The sequence below is a fragment of the Peromyscus eremicus genome, chromosome 2 (genome assembly GCF_949786415.1).
Source record: "Peromyscus eremicus chromosome 2, PerEre_H2_v1, whole genome shotgun sequence".
Lineage (NCBI taxonomy): Eukaryota > Metazoa > Chordata > Mammalia > Rodentia > Cricetidae > Peromyscus > Peromyscus eremicus.
In genome coordinates this window covers 6,008,030-6,027,674 of record NC_081417.1, presented here as the reverse complement: position 1 = coordinate 6,027,674, position 19,645 = coordinate 6,008,030, and the positions used below count along the sequence as shown (strand labels likewise).

At 38.1% G+C, this 19,645-nt stretch overlaps 1 protein-coding gene across 1 annotated transcript in view; it reads right to left on the bottom strand.

Moving 5' to 3' along the window:
• Rp1 (RP1 axonemal microtubule associated) overlaps nt 1-19,645 on the bottom strand; it is a 357,619-nt gene that overhangs the window by 110,923 nt on the left and 227,051 nt on the right. The window contains 2 exon segments of the mRNA XM_059255599.1: nt 16,129-16,173; nt 16,494-16,552. Coding sequence (XP_059111582.1) covers nt 16,129-16,173; nt 16,494-16,552 — 104 coding nt within the window.

Genomic DNA, 19,645 nt, shown 5'->3' with positions numbered 1-19,645 from the left:
ACTCCTCCATTGCTAGTGGGAGTGCAAACTTATACAGCCACTGTGGAACTCAATATAAATGTTCCTTGGAATACTGGGAATTGATCTATCTTAAGACCCAGATAGACCACTTTTGGACATATATCCAAAGGATGTCCATCCTACCACAAGGGCACTTGCTCAGATGTGTTCATAGTAGCTTTATTCATAAAAGCCAGAAATTAGAAACAACCTAGATATCCCTAAACCAAAGAATGCATAAAGAAAATGTGATACATTTATACAATGGAGTATTACTCACCTATTAAAAACAATGACATCTTGAAATACTCAGGCAAATGGATGAAGCTAGAAAAAAAATCAACCTGAGCAAGATAATCCAGACCCAAAAAGACAAACATGGTATGTACTCACTTATAAGTGGATATTAGCTGTAAAGTAAAAGATAATTGTGCTACAATCCATAGACTCAAAAAGGCTAAGTAACAAGGAGGGCTTGAGGGGAGACACATGGATCTTCTTGGGAAAAGGGAAATAGAATAGATTTTGTGGGTGGACTGAGGGTAGGTGGGGATTGGAACAGGAGAGTCCAAGTTAGGGAGAGGAAGATGGAGAGAGAGGGAACTGGGAGAAACTGGAATTGGAGATCACTTGGATATAAATAGAAACCTAGTGCAGTGGAAACATTCTGGAATCTATGAGAGTGATCTTAGCAAAGTATCCTAATAATGGGGGATACAGAGCCAAACAACCCATCTTCTATAACCACTCAAGACTTCCAGCAGTGAGACTAGGACATCAACTCAGCCACAAACCCCTCTACCTACTATTGTCCTGCCTACAAAAGGTGCTGGGGTAATGATGGTGTAGAACTTGTGAGAGTGGCCAACTAATGACTGATTCAACTTGAGGCCCACACCACGAGAGTAAGTGCACATCAGTATAAATGAAGGCTTTTTTCTGTACTGCCCAGTCCTGCAGCCATTTTCAAAAAATCATTCAGAGGCTCATATTACTTATAAATCTTTGGCTGATGACTCAGGCTACTATTACTTAGCTCTTATATTTAAATTAACCCATTTCTAATAATCTAAGTATTGCTACATGGCCGTGGCATTACTGGTCTGCTGGCATGTTGTTCCTTGGGTGGCTGGATGGTATCTCCCAGACTCCACCCTTCTTCTCCTGTATCTCTCTGCTTGGATTTCCCACCTGACTCTATCCTGTCTTGCCATAGGCCAAAGCAGCTTTATTTATCAACCAATGAGAGCAACACATATTCACAGCATACAGAAGGTCATCTAACATCATTTCCCGTTTTTTGTCTAATCAAAAATGAAGGTTTTAACCTTACCATAGTAAAATTTCATATAACAAAACAGTTATCAAGCAATAATTACAGCTACAATATTAAATCTATTTGTGTTTGGAAAAAATAAATAAAATATTCTATCATATATCCTATCTTTGTGAGTCTAAAGTTTCATATATAATTTATCTTTCTCATAACTAAGGAAAATTTTAATTATAGCTGTCTAGTCTTCAACTCTATCAAAGATCCCAGAAGGATATAATATTGCCTGAGTAAACAGGAAGTGTATTGCAAATGAGAGAGACATCTGACTGCCTAGACAGTCACCCAAAGTTCCTTTGCAATATTGGGGCATCCATCTTCAGCCTATAGGCCTAGAGTATCTGGCAGACTTTTTATGAAGCAGGAAATTTGAAGGACTGTCTCACATATTTGGGCAAAGTTTGTCAGTCACTTTACTCTGTGTCCTGAAGAATATCTGGCAGTTTCTTCTGTGAAGCAGGAACCTCAAAGGACCATCCCACCTTGTTTTAGCAAAGTTCAGCAGTCACTTTTCTTTAGGTCCTACATGTCCAGTTTATACAGCATACTGTCAAGCAGTCCAGGCAAGAGCAGCTTCTTGCCCAAATGGCTAGCCCTGCCACATTGAAAGCGAATTCCATAAAGAGTTTCTTGTATGTCCATCATCCTCTTTGAAGTAATTGGTGCTGCCAAGAGCAGACATGTCTCATTGTCATGAAAAATATTAGGTAGCTGGGTGGTGGTGGCACATACCTTTAATCCCAGCACTCAGGAGGCAGAGCCAGGCAGATCTCTGTGAGTTCAAGGTCAGCCTGGTCTACTGAGCAAGATCCAGGAAAGGCACCAAAACAACACAGAGAAACCCTGTCTCAGAAAAACCAAAAAAAGGAAAAAAAAAGAAGAAAAATATTAGGTTAACAAAACATTTTAAATGCCATATTCTGCAGGTCTTTTAAGTATTTGAAGTATTTGAAATCCATCTATCTAACTGAAATATATCTTTGTATACCTAAAAAAACCTAACTAATATGGCTAAAGTTTGACTATTATTGATGACTAACTAATGATCTGTATCTTTTAATTATATATTACATTTTTAAATGAGCTGCATAAACATAATATCTTAAGCAAGGGTAGAAATATACATACATTATAACAAATTAACTTCACATTTGTATCAATAAACCAGAATCCACATCAATGTAAAATATGTAAGATTAATAGTTGTTTGTTATTAAAGTAGATTCAATAATCTACCCTTTATCCTATCATTTCTATATCATATACCTATTTCTTCTTTTAGAAAGAGATTGATTAAGACAAATAACAATTTGTAACCAAATATCTTAAACAAAGACAAATATCAAAAATCCAATTTTGGGGAATGTGGGCATAGTTTCTGGGCTACTTCCATTTGATTGGGGGTCCTGGTAATCTTATGGGGATTCTGAGAAAATTTAGGATTATGGTCAAGTCCTGATTGAAGTATTCTGTGTGGGTAAATCATCTCAGCCAGTCACCTTGAAGCTATTCTGGATGCAGAACTCAAAGGAAACTGCAACAGAGGCATTTTGAGCTACTGGATCATGAAGGCCATTTGTTTTCATTAGTGTCTGGTTCCCTCATTCTGAAAATATATAAATTTTTAAAGGTAACATATATATATCTGCATTAATATAAATATAAACTGTGTATTTTATATAAGCCAGAAGAAGATAATTTTTTGTTTCATGTTTGAGGAATTAAAATATATGTTACATGTCTTGTAGTTATTTTAGGTTTATTTTTTCATGTGTGAAGTCAGGATTTCAGGGGATCTTCCTTGATTAAATCTGATCATTTTTAACTTTGAACGAATCCATAGCCTCTCATTTACTGCAGAAACAAAAACATAACCTCTCCCCCAAAGTGGCATATCTTTTGATTTAAATTTTGATGCCAAGATATTTTTAAAATATTTAAGTTGGTTTAATTCAGCAGCTTTTATAATCAAATGTTTCATAGCAGTCAAAAAAATGTTTATCCCCCCCAGAGCTGAAAAATGAACCCAGGGCCTTGCACTTGCTAGGCAAGCACTCTATCACTGAGCTAAATTCCCAACCCCAGCAGTCAAAAATTTTGAAGACAACATAATAATATACACAATCCAGACTTTTGTGCATTTTCCATCCTCATGTGGCCCATTTTTTATATCATTTTATTTCCCTTTCTAAGAACTTTATTTTATTATTTTAAATCCATATTTTAAGTCTATACTATAAATTTTTTTCTCTCAAGCCTACACATATCTTTTGAACATACCATGACCTCTTTAGAGGCTTTCTCTCTGTATCTTTAACCCTTTGTCTATAAGAACAAAAACCTTAACCCATCCCAGAGTGCACTGCCAGGGCTAGTGCTGATAGCTTAGACCCATAGGCACCAGCTGGGAGAAGCCTCTCTGTAACATGGCCCCTGTGAGAGTCTTTGGAAGCCCATCACATGGCATGGATCATGCAGTTGGCAGCTGTGGCGAGCCACAAGAATAAATTTCAGAGATTCAGCTATGTATTAAAGCTATAATTTGACCTGCTAAGGGTCTGTCAAAAGGCAAGCCATTCATTATGAATATTTGGTGTTATCCAGCTTTTAAAATTTCAGCTGTCTTCTGCTATGAAATTCTTGCATGCTCAAATATTCGCAGGCCATTTGGCAAACAATTCAGCTCCTATGACCTGCTGAACTTCTAGGTAACTAACTCCCCTAGGAGACAAGCTGTGGAAGACATATAGCTTTGTTTCTTGTGCTAATGAAGCTCAGATGGTCCTCTTGCCTTGAGGCCTAGTAGCTCTCCAGAGCAACTGACTGAGAACAAAAGAGGGTATTACATATCAAGGTGGAAAGTAGGGTGGAGCAACATTCCTGAGGAGGCAGAGAACCTGTGGCCAGGGAAAAAGCAACAGGCATTTTTCTGTAGAGGAGATAGAATAACAGGACCAAGGAGAAGGGAAGAACACAGAGGTTTTTGTAGACGGTAAGGCAGAATTCTTGTAGAGTTCATCAGAGCCAGGAGTAGAGAACAAGAAGAGATGAAGGGCAAAAAAAATAGAGGACAAAGATGAGGCGTAAAGCATAAGATTTTAGTTGTTAGCAGTGTTGGTTAAGTAACAGAGCTTGTGGCTGGTGGCCACTGGTAGCGGCCATGCCAACAGATGTTATGGTGGTGGAAGAATCACAGTCCATGGTTATGTGAGACCAAAATGAGCCATCTTAGAAATAAGACCAAAATGCTTTCACCCTAAAATTAAGGCCTAAGATTTCTCCTTTTGGGAATAGGCCATTAGTTAGTGAAACCAGTCAGTTCAGATTCCAGAAACCAGGAAGTGTAAAAGTACAGAGTCACAAGATAGTCTCGAGGTAATGCCTGCCAGACTATGGAATGTCCTCTCCCTGGTTTCCAGGGTAACTGACCATAAAAATGCCCCCACCTGAGGGCCGCCAATGAGAAATTGTGGTGGGCAACCACTCCCTTAGAAGTAATATTAAGCCATGATTTCTAGAAAGCCCCTAGAAGCGAGCCAATCAGAATTGTACCCATACTAGCACCTCTAAATGATGTAACCTTGTGATTTTTTTCCCTTTAAAAACTGAGCTTGCAGACAGGTGGGCATTTTCTCCAGCCTCCACTGTGTTGGATGTATTGGATGAAGTCCCTGCCTAGGCTTGTATTGCTTTTGGATATCCAGAATTAAACCTTGCTTTTGCATTCCGGCATGCTCGTCTTTGATGGTCTCTCTGGGGGTCATGATGTGGGCACAACAGTTACCTTTCTAAAGCTTTATTGGGAGAGGGGGAGAGAGAGAGAGAGAGAGAGAGAGAGAGAGAGAGAGAGAGAGAGAAAGAAAGAAAGAAAGAAAGAAAGAAAGAAAGAAAGAAAGAAAGAAAGAAAGAAAGAAAGAGAATACAGAAGGAGCGAGTGCAGAAAGAGAGCACAGAGAGGCCACACCCACCTTTTAGGCTGGGATACCAGGCTGGTGATGTAATTAAGCACATAATCCTTACAAATAGGACTATGAGATGACAGTAAATGAGGGAACAAAAAAGAACTGAGTGTCAGGACAGAACTGAAGCTATGTAGATAGGATTTTATCCCAGAGAAATAAAGTAGTTGGACAAAGAGCTTAGTGTATCTAGATTTGTTCCTGCCCTGAATGCCTGATGGATCTGTGGCTATATAGATAAAATTTTGTCTTAGTGGAATAAAGCTAACAGACTTAAGAGCATAGTGTAAGTAGATTTTTTTCCCTCAGATATCCCATGCCAGATGTAGTGTATTCCCTGGACTCTGGGCAATCCATAGGCAACCAGCTCCAATTTCACAGGTACTATAGCTGGCATGAGAGACCAGGAAGCCCATTGTGGCTCTGTTTCTGCACATTAGAATCTTTTTAAAGCTTTCTCAGGTTTTATGTGGATGTATGTATTGGCCCCACGTTGGGTACCAAATGTAAACAGGCTTTTTTTATGTCCCACCTGGTCTGGCCACCATTTTCAAATAACCATTCAGAGGTTTATATTACTTATAAATGTTTGGCTGATGGCTCAGGATATTATTAATTAGCTCTTACACTTAAATTAACCCATTTCTAATAATCTAAGTATTACCAAATGGCTATGCTGTTACCAGTCTGCTGGCATATTGTTCCTTGGGTGGCTGGATGGTATCTCCCAGACTCCACCCTTCTTCTCCTGTATCTCTGCTTGGATTTCCCATCTGACTCTATCCTGCCTTGCCATAGGCCAAAGCAGCTTTATTTATCAATCAATGAGAGCAAAACATATTCACATTGTACAGAAGGACAATTCACATCACACCTGATACTATGTGGATGGCCAGAACCATAGGCTTAGCTGCCCATAGACCTCGACTAGAACCAAATATGATTGACAAAAAAAATCAATAAAATGATTCTTAATGATGTTCTAGTATACTCATGGATCAGTGCCTACCCCATTGTCATCAGAGAGGCATCATCCAGCAACTTATGGAAGCAGATGGAGAGACCCACAGCTAAACACTAGGCAATTCCAGGAGAACCCCATAGAAGAGGGGGAAGAGGATTCAAGGAACCACAGGGGTCAAGGACACTATGAGAATGCAACCCACAGAATCAACTAAGCAGGGCTTATAGAGACTCCTGGAGACTGAATTAACAATCACAGATTCAGTGTGGATCTGAGGTAGGTCCTCTGCATATATGTTATGGTTGTGTAGCTTGGTGTTGGATTCCTGAGAGTATGGGTTGGGGATCTCTGATAAGTTTGCCTATACTTTGGACTATTTTTCTCCTACTGTGTTGCCTTGTCTAGCCTTGATATGAAGGGTTGTGCCTATCCTTATTGTAATTTGTTATGCCATATTCAGTTGATATCCCTGGGAGCCCTGCTCTCTTTCTTTTTTTTTAAGGGAAACAGAATAGGGGTGGATCTGTGGGAGAGAGGAGGTGGTGGGAGCTGAGGAGTGCAGGTGAGGGAAACTTCTGTCAGGATGTAACATATGTAAAGAGTAAAAATTTTAAAGAGAAAGTAAAAAGAAATTCTCTCAACCAACATGTCACTTACTCTCATGTGATTTTCATACCATAAATTAGTGCTTTTGCAAAAGTATAAAACTACTAATGCTTTTCTTAAAATCATGTCAAGAAATATTAAATATTTAATAAATTAATATTGAGATTATTCACAATTTTTAATTAAATAAGAGAACAACATAAACAATAATAGTACCACATGAACTAAGGCCTCTGACAAATCTACTTTTGTATGATAAAAAAGTAATCTTAACAAGGCTATTAATTATCTAGTAACCAAAAAAGACACAAAAATAGTTCATTTTGATCAGAAGTATAGTTAATGAAATGTGTCTAAGCAAGTCCTAGACAGATACTTCTATGTAATACACCTTCATTCTCTCAGTAGCACAGAGTCAATACTGTGGCTTAAACTGCTGTATTAGTTGAGGGTCTTCTTGTTGTGACAAAGCACATGCCAGAAGGAACTTAGAGAGTAAGTATTTATTTGGGCTTTAATAGTCCATGACAGTGAGAAAGGCATGAAGGAACTCATGACAGTTATGAGTGTGTAGCTGGGATCCCTCACATCTCTCTGAGACAGGAAGCAGAAAGCTGGGGCCAAAAACACAACCCATCCCACCAGTACTCTGCTCTTCCAGGTACGCCTCCACATCCTAAATATTCTATGACCTAAAAGAGCACCGCTAGGTGGAACAAAATGTCCTAACATGGAAGACTGCAGGAAACACTTCACATCCAACCTGTAATAACCCTACCCTGGTCCCCATGAGGCATTTGCTGCAACTTCAAAGTTCCCATAGTATTAACAGTGCTAATTTTATTCAAAAATCTAGTTTGTTCTGAGACTCAGCCACTTTCTTAACTATGAGGCTCTAAAAATGTTCTAAAATTCAAAAGACAAAACAAGGTACATACTTCTAATTTAAAATGACACTGACTAAACAGAGATGAAGCGAGAAACCTTGAAAAAGGACTGGATCCAAACAAGATGTAAATCCAGTAAGGCCAACAACAAACTTAACAACAACAAAGCCAAACAGCTCCTAACCCAGTGTCCATAGCTCACATAGCAGCAGCAATTGGGCTCTAAACCATTTGGCAAGGCCTGACCCTACAGCCTTGCTCAGCAGAGCATGTGGACTCTTTATTCTGTCAACTCCACTCAATGCTTTCCTTGGCAGTTCATTCATGTTCTCAGGATCTCCAATATCCTGAGTCCTTCACTGAAACTTGCGACATCAAATTCACAGCTTCATAACAACATACATAAGAGCTCCATGCAGGAAATTCAGTTTTTCTACAGACTATCTTCAGTAGTTTTTTTGTAGAAGACTGGTGCAAGCTCTGTGACCTTTAGATCATGAATTCTTCATAGCTCCATAACCAAGACTGCATGGATGATACCAAGCCTTCCACCAGCATGGGATGTACAAGGACCCCTTGGACCCATTGCTGTTTTGGCTTCTCAATGTCTGCATGGTTTCATCTGAACTGGGGAGAATATTTCCTTAGGTGGCAGTCTACTCAGTGTTCTATTGTTGTAAAGGGACATCATGACCAAGGCAACTCTTATAAAAGAAAGCATTTGATTGGGAGCTTGTTTGCAGTTTCAGAGGCTTAGTCCATTATCATCATGTCAGGGAACATGGTAGCACATAGTCAGGCTCTGGAGCAGTAGCTGAGAGCTTTACATCCTGATCCACAGGTAGAAAGACAGATAAAGACACATTTGGGCCTGGTATAGGCTTTTAAGACCTCAAGGCCTATCCCTAGTGACATACCTCTTCCCATGAGGTCACACTTCATAATATTTCCTAAACAGTTCACCAACAGGGGACCAAACATGCAAATACATGAGCCTATGGGTGCCATTTTCATTCAAACCACACAGTGGTCTTATTCTATATGAGTGCAGAGATTCTGACTTCCCAAGTACTATCTTTTCAGGCTTTCTCCTTCAAATGAATTTGGATTTTTGCCTTGGAGACATCAACAGGTGAGGTAGAGCCATCAAGTCACCTTTCCTGTCTCCTAGTAAGAAGTGTACTATTTCTGTTTCACAGCTACTTTCATTTTCATTTTCATTCTACCTTGTCTACACCTGCCTTGTGTGGTACTACAGAAGTCAACAAATATCTTTCCTTACCAAATTGTACATTTTTATAATGTCCTGTTCCATATTTTGGTGTGAGTTTTCACTATAAACTTGGATAAATAGAGTGAGTAATAACTATGCCAAGGTCTGAGCACTTGGATGTCTTGAAATATCCTTGTATCAGGCTTTTAATTCTGGGCAACCAACCAGCACTGAAATCATGACACAGAGACTTATTATTAGTTTTGAATATATGGCCTAACTAAGGTGTGTTGCTGGATAACTCTTTTAACTTAGATTAACCTGCTTCTCTTTAGCTATCTTTTGCTTTGGGGCTTTTTACTTTTCTTTCCTTTTGTAAATTTTACTTTCACTGCTTCTCATGTCTGCTGGCTGGTGGTGGCTGCCTGGCTTCTTATCCCAGGCATGTCCCGCTCTTTGTCTCCTCTTCTTCTTCTTCTTCGATTCTTCTCTAGCCTGGATATTTCCTCCTATGTATTACCTTTGCCTGCCAGCCCCACCTGTCCTTTCTCTGCCTAGCTATTGGCTGTTCAGCTCTTTATTAGACGCATCAGGTGCCTTAGGCAGGCAAGGTGAAACAAATGCAACACATGTTTACATAATTAAACATATGCAGCACAAACAAATGTAACATACCATTTCACGGTTAAAGTAATATTCCACAGCATAAACAAATGTAACACCTTTTCCCAGTTAAAATAATACACCACAACATTTCCTCAACAAAGCAAATTAGTCCATAAATTCATCCTAGTTCAAATGTTCAGGACATAGACAGAATGTAGTCAGATGCTTTGCCATAATCTGCTATGAATAGCATATACTCTAATTTCTAAAAGAATCCCTGTTCCCTACCTGAAACCTCATGAGGTTGGCCTTTACTGTCCCTGTTTCCATCCTGCCCTTTTGTACTGCCACCAGAATGACCTATTAAGTTCTGATTACAGCATTATAGGGTTCCTTTACTCCACAGCTAAGAAGTTTTCTATATTCTTCCCTCAAACCCATTCTGAAGGCTTATGAACAAATGGTCAAGTTTATCACTCCAATTTCCCTGCTCCTCAGTACCTTTTCTATACCAGCTATAGTCCAAGTTTGCTTTACTATTTCTGTGATAAACACCATGGCTAAATGCAACTTGGGGCAAAAAGTGTTTATTTTAGCTTTCAAGCTCCAGATCATAATTCATCTCTGAAGGAAGTGAGATGGGAACTCAAGACAAGAACTTGGAGCAGATATCATGGTAGAATATCACTTACTGGTTTGCTATCAGACTCTGATTCATCTACCTTTTTTATATGGCCCAGATCCACTCTCTTAGGGCTTTATCACATAGGCTGCACCCTTCTACATCAACTAGTAATCAAGAAATTTCCCCCACAAACAAGTCCACAGGCCAATCTGATAGAGGCAGTTGATGGGGGAATGTCTTTCTGTATGCTGAGAATGTGTGTTGCTCTGATTGGTTGATAAATAAAGTTTTGGCCTATGGCAAGGCAGCTTAGAGGCAGGTGGGATATTCAAGGACAGAGAGAGGAAGAAGGCTGAGATAGATACCAGTGAGCCGCCACCAGAAGAAGCAAGATATAAAGGTACCAGTAAGCCACGAGCCATGTGGCAAAGTACAGATTTATAGAAATGGATTAATTTAAGATATAATAACTAGATAACAAGAAGCCTGCCATGGCGATAGTTTAAAAATAATAATATAAGCCTCTGTGTGTTTACTTGGGTCTGAGCAACTGTAGGACTGACAGGTGAGAGAGATTTGTCCCAACCACAGGCCAGGCAGAACACAGGAAAACTTTCAGCTACAGGCAGTTCGTTAACCAAGTTTCCCTCTTCCCAGGTGACTTTCAGTTTATGTCAAGTTGACAAGCTGAAGCTAACTATGACAAATGTTGTCTGTCTTTGAAACAAAATCATCTGATAAAGTAACCTAAAGCAGTTCATCATGGTGAAGAAAGTGTGGGAGAGTTCAAAGTAGCAGGAGAATATAGTTGGGATTCCTTTTATCAGTGGATCAGGAGGCAGTGAGCATGGGCCAGAAACAGGGCTGGGCTTTAACATTCAGTGACTGTTTGCTAGTGAGCCACTTCCTTCACCTGGGACCATATAATCTATAGGTTCCACAGCCTCCAAAAAAGCACTCTGGGGTCCAGGTCTTCAAATAAATGAACCTATAGGATACATTTCACATTCAAATCATAATAATCATTGACAAAATGCTTTCAACATTTCAGCCATAATTATAATCTTCTGTTTAAAATTATTGCTTTTTATATTCATATATGCTCTCTAATTTTTAGAAATAAAGCACATACTTTCTGTTTAGAATGCCATTTCAAGCCTTATTATTTAAAGATTGTAATTTGTCAAGATGTTTTAAGTTCCCTTAAGATTACTAAAAGTTCCCAGAACACTGATGAAATTTAGCCTACTGTATATGCATATAAAATATTTTTCTTATAAAATCATAAAAAATAAAATATAATCTGAAATATAATTTCTAATATAAGTAAATTCAAATGTTAGTCTTAATGAAATCTTTGTCTTTCAGTGGGAAACCTTATGAACATAATCTTAAGGCATGTCATAATATTAGCATGAATCCTACTTAGTTCCAAATTATTGAATAACACACACATAGTCTTTAATATATAGAAATTTATTAACCTGTTATGCATACTAATAATTGGAATTTATCTGTCTTATCAAGATGCACTTTAAAATATAAGCATATTTTTAACATAATTTCAGGTTAATCTGAAAAGAATATGACAGAAAAACCTAATCAAAAAGGACTTGGACAGAAAACTTTTAAGCCAATATAAAAGTACAATTAATAAAAATTTATAGAAATTTATTACTTCACAAAGTGGGTAAGATGACAGGTTAGAAGCTTCCTAAGCATGATCTCTAAATGAGAACAGTCAGGTAAAGAAATCCAGAGGTTTCCAGCAGAACAAATGGTGGAAAGCATAGGAAAACATTAAATTGCTAGGACAAAGATATAGAAAATTAATATAAGGAAGTAGAAAATTAATTATAAGAGAATAAAGTAAGCCAACATCCCTCCTTGCTGGTGGTCACATCAGAGGAGCAGCAGGTGGCAATTGAAGTTCAAGGTGTCAGCCTACAGGAAGGAAAATCTCTGATGGGTAAATTTTGATTAGGCAAGGCCTTGTAACCACAAACCATGGAATGCCTTTTGCTTCTGCTGTGCCTTTACATGTTTGCCGCTGCCATTTTTCTCTGATATCTGACATGGTGTGAATGGATGGGGGGAGATCCCCACTGCCTGTAATGTAGTGTGTTTATCTCATTGAAACATCCCATTCTACTGAGCATTTTTACCTGTGGGTTATTATGAAGATCATTTATTCCTAAGCTGTACTGTCCAAATGATATTAATAATGTTAATTAAATAGAGTTTTGATGATTGAAAATATAAACAAGGAAGTATCACATTACTACAATACGTGAGTTTCTACTGAGAAGCTGTATAGACTGTGGCTTAGGTTAATGATTAAGAAAAAAAATTGAGTCCCAGTTAGCCCAGTTACCTTAAACTTTTTAAATCTTAATGTTGGGAAATGTGTTCATGGGTTTTGGAGTACATGATAGCAGAAACAAAACTTTGAAAATAACTTAAAATTAGACTAAGATGTTATTGAGAATTAGATTTGAGGTGAAAAATCCAAGAGATAATACAAAGTTTTATAAAGGCATGTAGTTTAACTCATTAAAGTCAGGAAACAAGAACAAGTCAGAAAAAAAAAAAAGCTGATGCACTTTTCTTGCTAGGATTGGTTGATGACCAAAGGTGATGATTAATTGCTTGTGCCCATTTTGCCTCCAATCTCCTAATATAAGAAACTATTGATGAGTGGCTATGCACCCCAAAGATTTAAAGTAGAGATGACTGATTCTTTTTCATACATAAAAGTTTAGATTCATGATTCCTTTAAGATTCCTTATAAGATTACCTTTCAAGTAATAAAGTAATTGGCCCTTTCTTTGTAACTGCAAAATGCATCCTGCCAGTGGATACTTTCCTTGCCAACACAGTTAATCTATAACAAGTTGCTTGGGTATGAATGTACATGGTTCCTTGGGATAATTTGTTTTTCACCTGTAATATGTAAAATGTTTAATCATGTAAGGGATATGGAAAACATGCTGTTTTTTACTGTTTGTTTTGTATTCATTGTAATCATTCACCTGAAAAATGGAATGTAATTATATTGTAATTTTTATATTGCCTGAAAGATTTTGCTGGGGTATATAAGCTATAAGGGAAAGAATAGAGATAGAGTTAGGGAGAGTTCAAATGGGCTAGAAGAAAAACATCAAATATGAAAGTTAGAAGGAAAACATCAAGAATGAGAGAGTTAAAATTATGTAGAAGAAAAATATCAAGAATGAGAGAGTTAGAAGAAAAACATCAAGAATGAGAGAAGGAAATCACCAGGAAGATAAAGAATAGAGAATGCAAAAGAAGAATAAAGAAAAGGTCTGAAGGAAACCATCAAGAGAATGTGTGTGTGTGTGTGTGTGTGTGTGTGTGTGTGTGTGTGTCTTTTTCTTTAACCCCCTCAGATAGAAAAGTCTAGTATGTGCTGATGTCATGGATTCCTTTTGAGCCCTGGGCTGTCTGGGCTGGTACACCAGGCAGCAATACCTGACATCAGACTGGCACTGCTAACAGCAAGATAACCCTGCAAGTATCACAACCTTATCCAGTAGGGAAATTTGGTGTGATAGTTACTCCCCCTTTGTAGCAGGTCATCGTTTTAAGTTGACTATGTCACTACTGATACACTGGAGTTCTGTGTCCAAGCTCCATCTTGAAGGAGGGTCTATTGCTTGAGATGGGTTTTAACTCTAGAAACTTGAGAGCAAAGGACAATTGCAAGGCAGCAAGCACAGGACACCTTGCCATAATGCCTATGTGGGAATGGCTGACAGAAGGAGTCATGGAAATGGTTAGGGCTGGGTTAGACATTCCTGGAAGTTTGCAGTGTTAATGAGCTCCAGTAAGGGACATGGTCATTGGTGGCTTTATGCTGTGTTGTAAATAGTAAGCTCCATCTCCTCATGCTTACAGTAGAGGTTGACGCCTTTGAGCCCACTCTCAGTAATTCCTCAGCACCCAGAACTGTGCCCTTGTTGCAAAGGGTTAATTGTTGGATGAGAATGAGAGCCTTGAGCCTTGTATCCATGTAGAATTCAATGTTTCCTATATGTAAAAACTGTGGACTGAGGTGGTGGAACAAGTGGGTCAAGAAATGAGTGCCAATATGCAGAGAGAGAGAGAGAGAGAGAATCCTGCACAGAGAGCACAGCCAAAAGCTGACATTTAACCTGTGAGCTAGCCAGCCACCAGGTTATATATAGTTTGTTTCGATGCTGTTATTTTATGAACTAGTTTATACTGGAATGGATACTAAGGATTAAGCACACAAGGAAAAGCTGCAAAGACAGGTGTCAAATATAGCCAAAAGAGATTCTCATCCTAACAGATGCACAGACTGCATGTTTAAAAGGTGAACAAGAGATATGAACAAACAAGGCAACATGACTCTGCCAAAAATATACAGTTCATCAGTAACCAAATCCAGTGATACTGAAATGACTGAAATGTCAGACAATAAAATAAAATTTCTAGTTTGAAAATCATCCCTGACCTCAAAGAGAATTAAAACAGATAGGTAGTCTCATCAATAAAAGGTGGTGGATAAATTGATATCCACATTTAGAAAAATGAACTTATGTCCCTTTCTCTGACCCTGTAAAAAAGTCAGTTCAAAATGGATCAAAGTCATTAATGCAAGACTTAAAACTGTGATGCTACTAAACAAAAACACTTGAAGATGTAGGCCTAGGAAAAGACTTTCTGAAAATCAGGACTACAAATCCTAGGAAATAATATCAAGAACTAACAAATGAGATTGCATGAAATTGTAAAAACTTCTGTAGAGCAAAGGAAGAATTACTAATTTGAAGCCTACATAGTGTGAGAAAATCATTGCAGCATTCATATGTCAGGGCATTAATATCCAGACTCTATATAGAAGTTTAAAATCTAATTGCTGAAAGAACAATTACCTCCTTCAATGAGTGAGCAAATGAACTCAGCAGAAAGTTTTCAAATTATGGAGTACAAGTGACTAATTAATACATGAAAAAGTTTCAACATACTTAGCTATAAAGTAAAGGCAAATCAGACTGTACCATCATCCTATTCCACTCCACTCAGAATGGCTATCAACAACAACAACACAACCAAAAGACAATTTGGCAAGGGTGTATATAAATGGAACCCTATATATTCTTAGTGTAAATATGAATTAGCTAATCACTTATGGAGATTCCTCAAAAACTAAAAATAGAAGCAGCATAAGATTTTGCTATGCCATTCTTAAGTATGTACCCAAATGAAACAGTCAGCATAAAACTGAGATACTTGAGCACCCTATTGCCATGTAGCACTTTCATGAGAGCTGAGTCATAAAATTAGCCTAGAATTAAGAAAATGTGGTATGTATACACAATGGGGATTCATTAAGCTGTAAGGAAGAATAAAATTATATAATTTACAGGAAAATTGTTGGAATGAGAGGTGATTATGTTAAGTGAAAGGGTCTGATTCAGAAAGACAAATTCTGCTTGTTTTTTCATATACAGAATCTACATCAGAAAAAGAAAGAACTAGGGAAAAAAGACACGAATGTAGAAGGGGTGACTTGGGGGAAGGCAAAGCAGAAGGAACTACAGACAGAAGAATGTAAGAGATGAAAATAATCAAGAATGCCATGATGAAATCAATCATTTTTTATAGATAATACATACTAAAATATTTTAGATAGAAAAGAAAAAACATGAAAAGCCATTTGGAAGTGTTTGTTTCTTATGTATATTTGTTAATGATAGGAGGGGCTAAAGTTGTTCATGTCAGCTTTTTAAAATATATCAAATTTTATGGTTTTTTTCTTGAACTCACTTAAAGTATTTTTAATCAATTGTTTAAACTCAATAGTAATATATTATAAAAATGTTCAAGGCAGGAAATACCAAAGGATTATGCTAGATGATTAGGAGATGAAAAATGCAACAACATTTACCATTTGCTTCCTCTTGTATTTTAGGTGGATGATTTATTTGCATTTCTGCAAAAGTAAAAGTGAAGTGAAGTTAATATTAAATCTGTTTGATTACATTATAAGGGGGAGAAACAACAACAACAAATAGGGTGAGTTCAAACTCTTTAACAGTGAGAAATCCTTCAGCTGATTCCTAACACTGTATGGGGGTGCAAAAAACATCACCAAGACACACTTCCACGTATTTGTATTTCCTCTGTAAGGAACATCGGGATATCTGTCCATGTCACACTAGCAATGAGGACATTCTGGGACAATTGGGAGGTCATCTTCCATGATGTCCAGTTGTAACAAAAGCCTCTTGTGCCAGTTTTCTTAATCCTCACCTTGACAATAAAGTTCAATTTCTGAATGCATTGAACCTTGGGACATGAAGGGAATCCATCTGAAGAAAATGAAAAACAGAAGAAAGAAAAGGAAAAGAAAATTTATCATCTTGGTTTTTATAATGAGTTGAATTTGCTTTATTTCTGTACATTCAAAGATAACAATAAAAATTGCTTTTTAAGAAAAATAGCCAAGCCCAATCCAACATATTACATCCTCATTTTTAGGTTTCAAACCCAGGACAAATGGTTGAAGTGCCTATTAATCCATCAAAACAGACTCTGGCCACCAGATTCTTCTACCATCTCTAAGTTTCTACCTGTTACAGGACCCTCCTGGCTGGCAAACCCCAACTCTACCCTGAACTTTCCAGCCCAGGTATTGGGCTAAGTTTCCCTCTCCCAGCTCCTCTGGTCCCTATACAACTCAGTCATTTTGGCTATGCCAGTCTCTTGGCCCAGACCACTCCTCTTGGTGGTGGTTCCTTTCCTCTCTCCCCTCTCCTCATATGACCCAGCTCAGGGTCATGTTCACTCTGGACTCTCCCAGATGTCTCTGTCTCTGCCTGTGCTCTCCCTTTTATTTACAATAAACATTCTCTTCCACCATACAAAGAAAAAGTCATTTCCTCCCTTTTTTATTTCTTTTCTTCATTTATCTAGTGTTGAAACCCCAGGAGTGGCACAAATGATTTCCCTCACACAGAACCAAGCTGCTGGTTTGACTCAACTAAGGTATGTAGGGATTGTTTGTTCTGCTGTTTCCATTCATCCATCAAATCTGATCCCAAATTCTAGAGTCTGTCTACTCAGCTACTTCTCCCTTTCACATACTCTAACCATTACTCTCTTTGTTTATGCCATGAGTATCTCTCTGGCTTCTTGAGCCTTTTATACCCTCCCAAGGCACACACCTGGGCACTAGTCTTAACATCTCTGGCTCTGGCCTACTACACCCATCTGGGTATCTCTACTAATGGCACTTAGGGTCTCAGCTAACTTTCTCCCACCTCCCCCTAGGGACTGCGACCCTGCCTGCAGCTCCTTCCTAAAGTTGAGCCTGGACATTGCAAGTTTTCTTTCCTTCCCCTACGAGGTGCCTGCTAAGTTCCACAGCTTCTTTAGGCCCTTCTGGGCCTCTAAGACCTTGCCTCTCCTCTCCCTCTACTCCCTTCTGGAAATCATGCAGCTTCTATATGTCCTCATGGCCTTTATGACATTGGAAATTTCCCTGTGGTGGAGTTATTTCTGGGAACCTTCCTCCATTTCTTCTTGAACTCCATTCCTCCCTGGAACTAAGAGATTTAATAAAATCTTACTGAAAACAGCTTGGCTTCAGTACAGATCAATGGCCAAAGACAGCACATTTGAGTTCCAAATTCTTGCAGATTGTAAGAACTTCTGCCACTGCACAAATAAATGATCTCAAAATCTCTTCTATCTAAATTTTCTCAGCTCTACACTTCCTATGCCTCCCACTCTTAAAAATCTTCTATCCCTACAATTTCTCTGCACTCTGTTCTTTAAAAAAAATCTCTTAAGACTATGCTACAAACTCTGTCTCAGGATTTGTAAATTTATTGGGTATGGTTTTAAAAAGTCTATAAAATCTGTAACAAAAATCAGACTTTAAACTTATAACTAAAGGCTTATAATTTAAAAGTCTGTGCAAAGGTAATCTTAATTTGCTATATCTTACTATATATTTGATCCAACTCATATTTAGAATATACTGTATTTTAAATAATAGCCACATGACTGGAGCCAACTTTACTAAGGATAAAGAGTATATGTCATGTGACTTCAGCATCTGAAAAGGACCACATGAAATAAAGCTGCAGTTATAAACTTCTTATTCTTAATGACCTCTCTGTTTATCATTATGTCTCCTTTTTTTTTTTTTTTTTTTTTTTTTTTGGTTTTTCGAGACAGGGTTTCTCTGTGTAGCTTTGCGCCTTTTCCTGGAACTCACTTGGTAGCCCAGGCTGGCCTCAAACTCACAGAGATCCACCTGGCTCTGCCTCCCGAGTGCTGGGATTAAAGGCATGCACCACCACCGCCCGGCTACTTTTTAGACTAAGGAGACAACAACACATCTCCAAAATATCTTGGATTAGGATGGATTTTTATGATTAAATATAAGGTTATAGACATCTACTTAAATAAACAACAGCTGACTAAATATGCACGTGTAACTAGTTATGTCTTTGGCAACTGTGCTCAACACAAAGCTTCTAAAAAATTTTAAATAAGGAACAACATAGGTATGTTTAATAAATAAGATTTATAAATTCCTAAGATGTACTCAGTTTAACAATAACTGATTTAAAGACATTTGTCTAGCTTCTTTGTTAACTTTATTAAGCTTTAGCTATTTGAATAAACTGAGTCACACAAGAAACTATGATATTCTACAATGGTACACTATAAAAGTATCAGTAAAGTTCCCAGTCATTTTGTGGACTGTGTTCATGGTTTCAAGGTTTATTTTGATGCTAAAGGATCTTCAACTAAAGCTTCAACTCAAATTTTTAAGGCTCAAACTTAATGAAAATAAATTTTGTAAAATGGCAGGAGAGAGACCTTGGTGAGTTGTAGCCAAGGTGCCCACAGCAGGTGAAAGAAATATGCCGGGCAGAGAGAGAGAGGGCGAGGGCGAGAGAGAGAGAGAGAGAGAGAGAGAGAGAGAGAGAGAGAGAGAGAGAGAGAGAGAGAGAGAGAGAGAACATGCAGACAGCACTCACATGGAGAGTTTTATTGGGGGGAAGGGAGAAAGGGGAGCTAAGGAGAGAAGAGGTAGAAGAAGAAAGGAGAGGAGGAAACAGGAAAGGGGAAGAGAAGAGATACAGATGCAGTCTCATGGGAAGAGAGAGGGAGAGAGAGAAAGAAAGGTAGGCAGAGCCCACATCTTAAAGTGGGCTCAGTAAATGTACAAATGGGCTATGTAGGATGACTAAGATCCTGAGCAGACCAAGGTACTGCCTGCTTACTAGCTAGGTCCCCAAGGGGCCAGTCCGGTAATATCTAAATGCTAACAATAAAGCTATAAAATCCTAATCTTATAAAAAACTATTAACTTGTAAAGTGTTATGTAATTCATTAAATGGCAAGCTTTATTTAGCCTCCTGTATGTGTTTTCAAGGTTAAGTGGA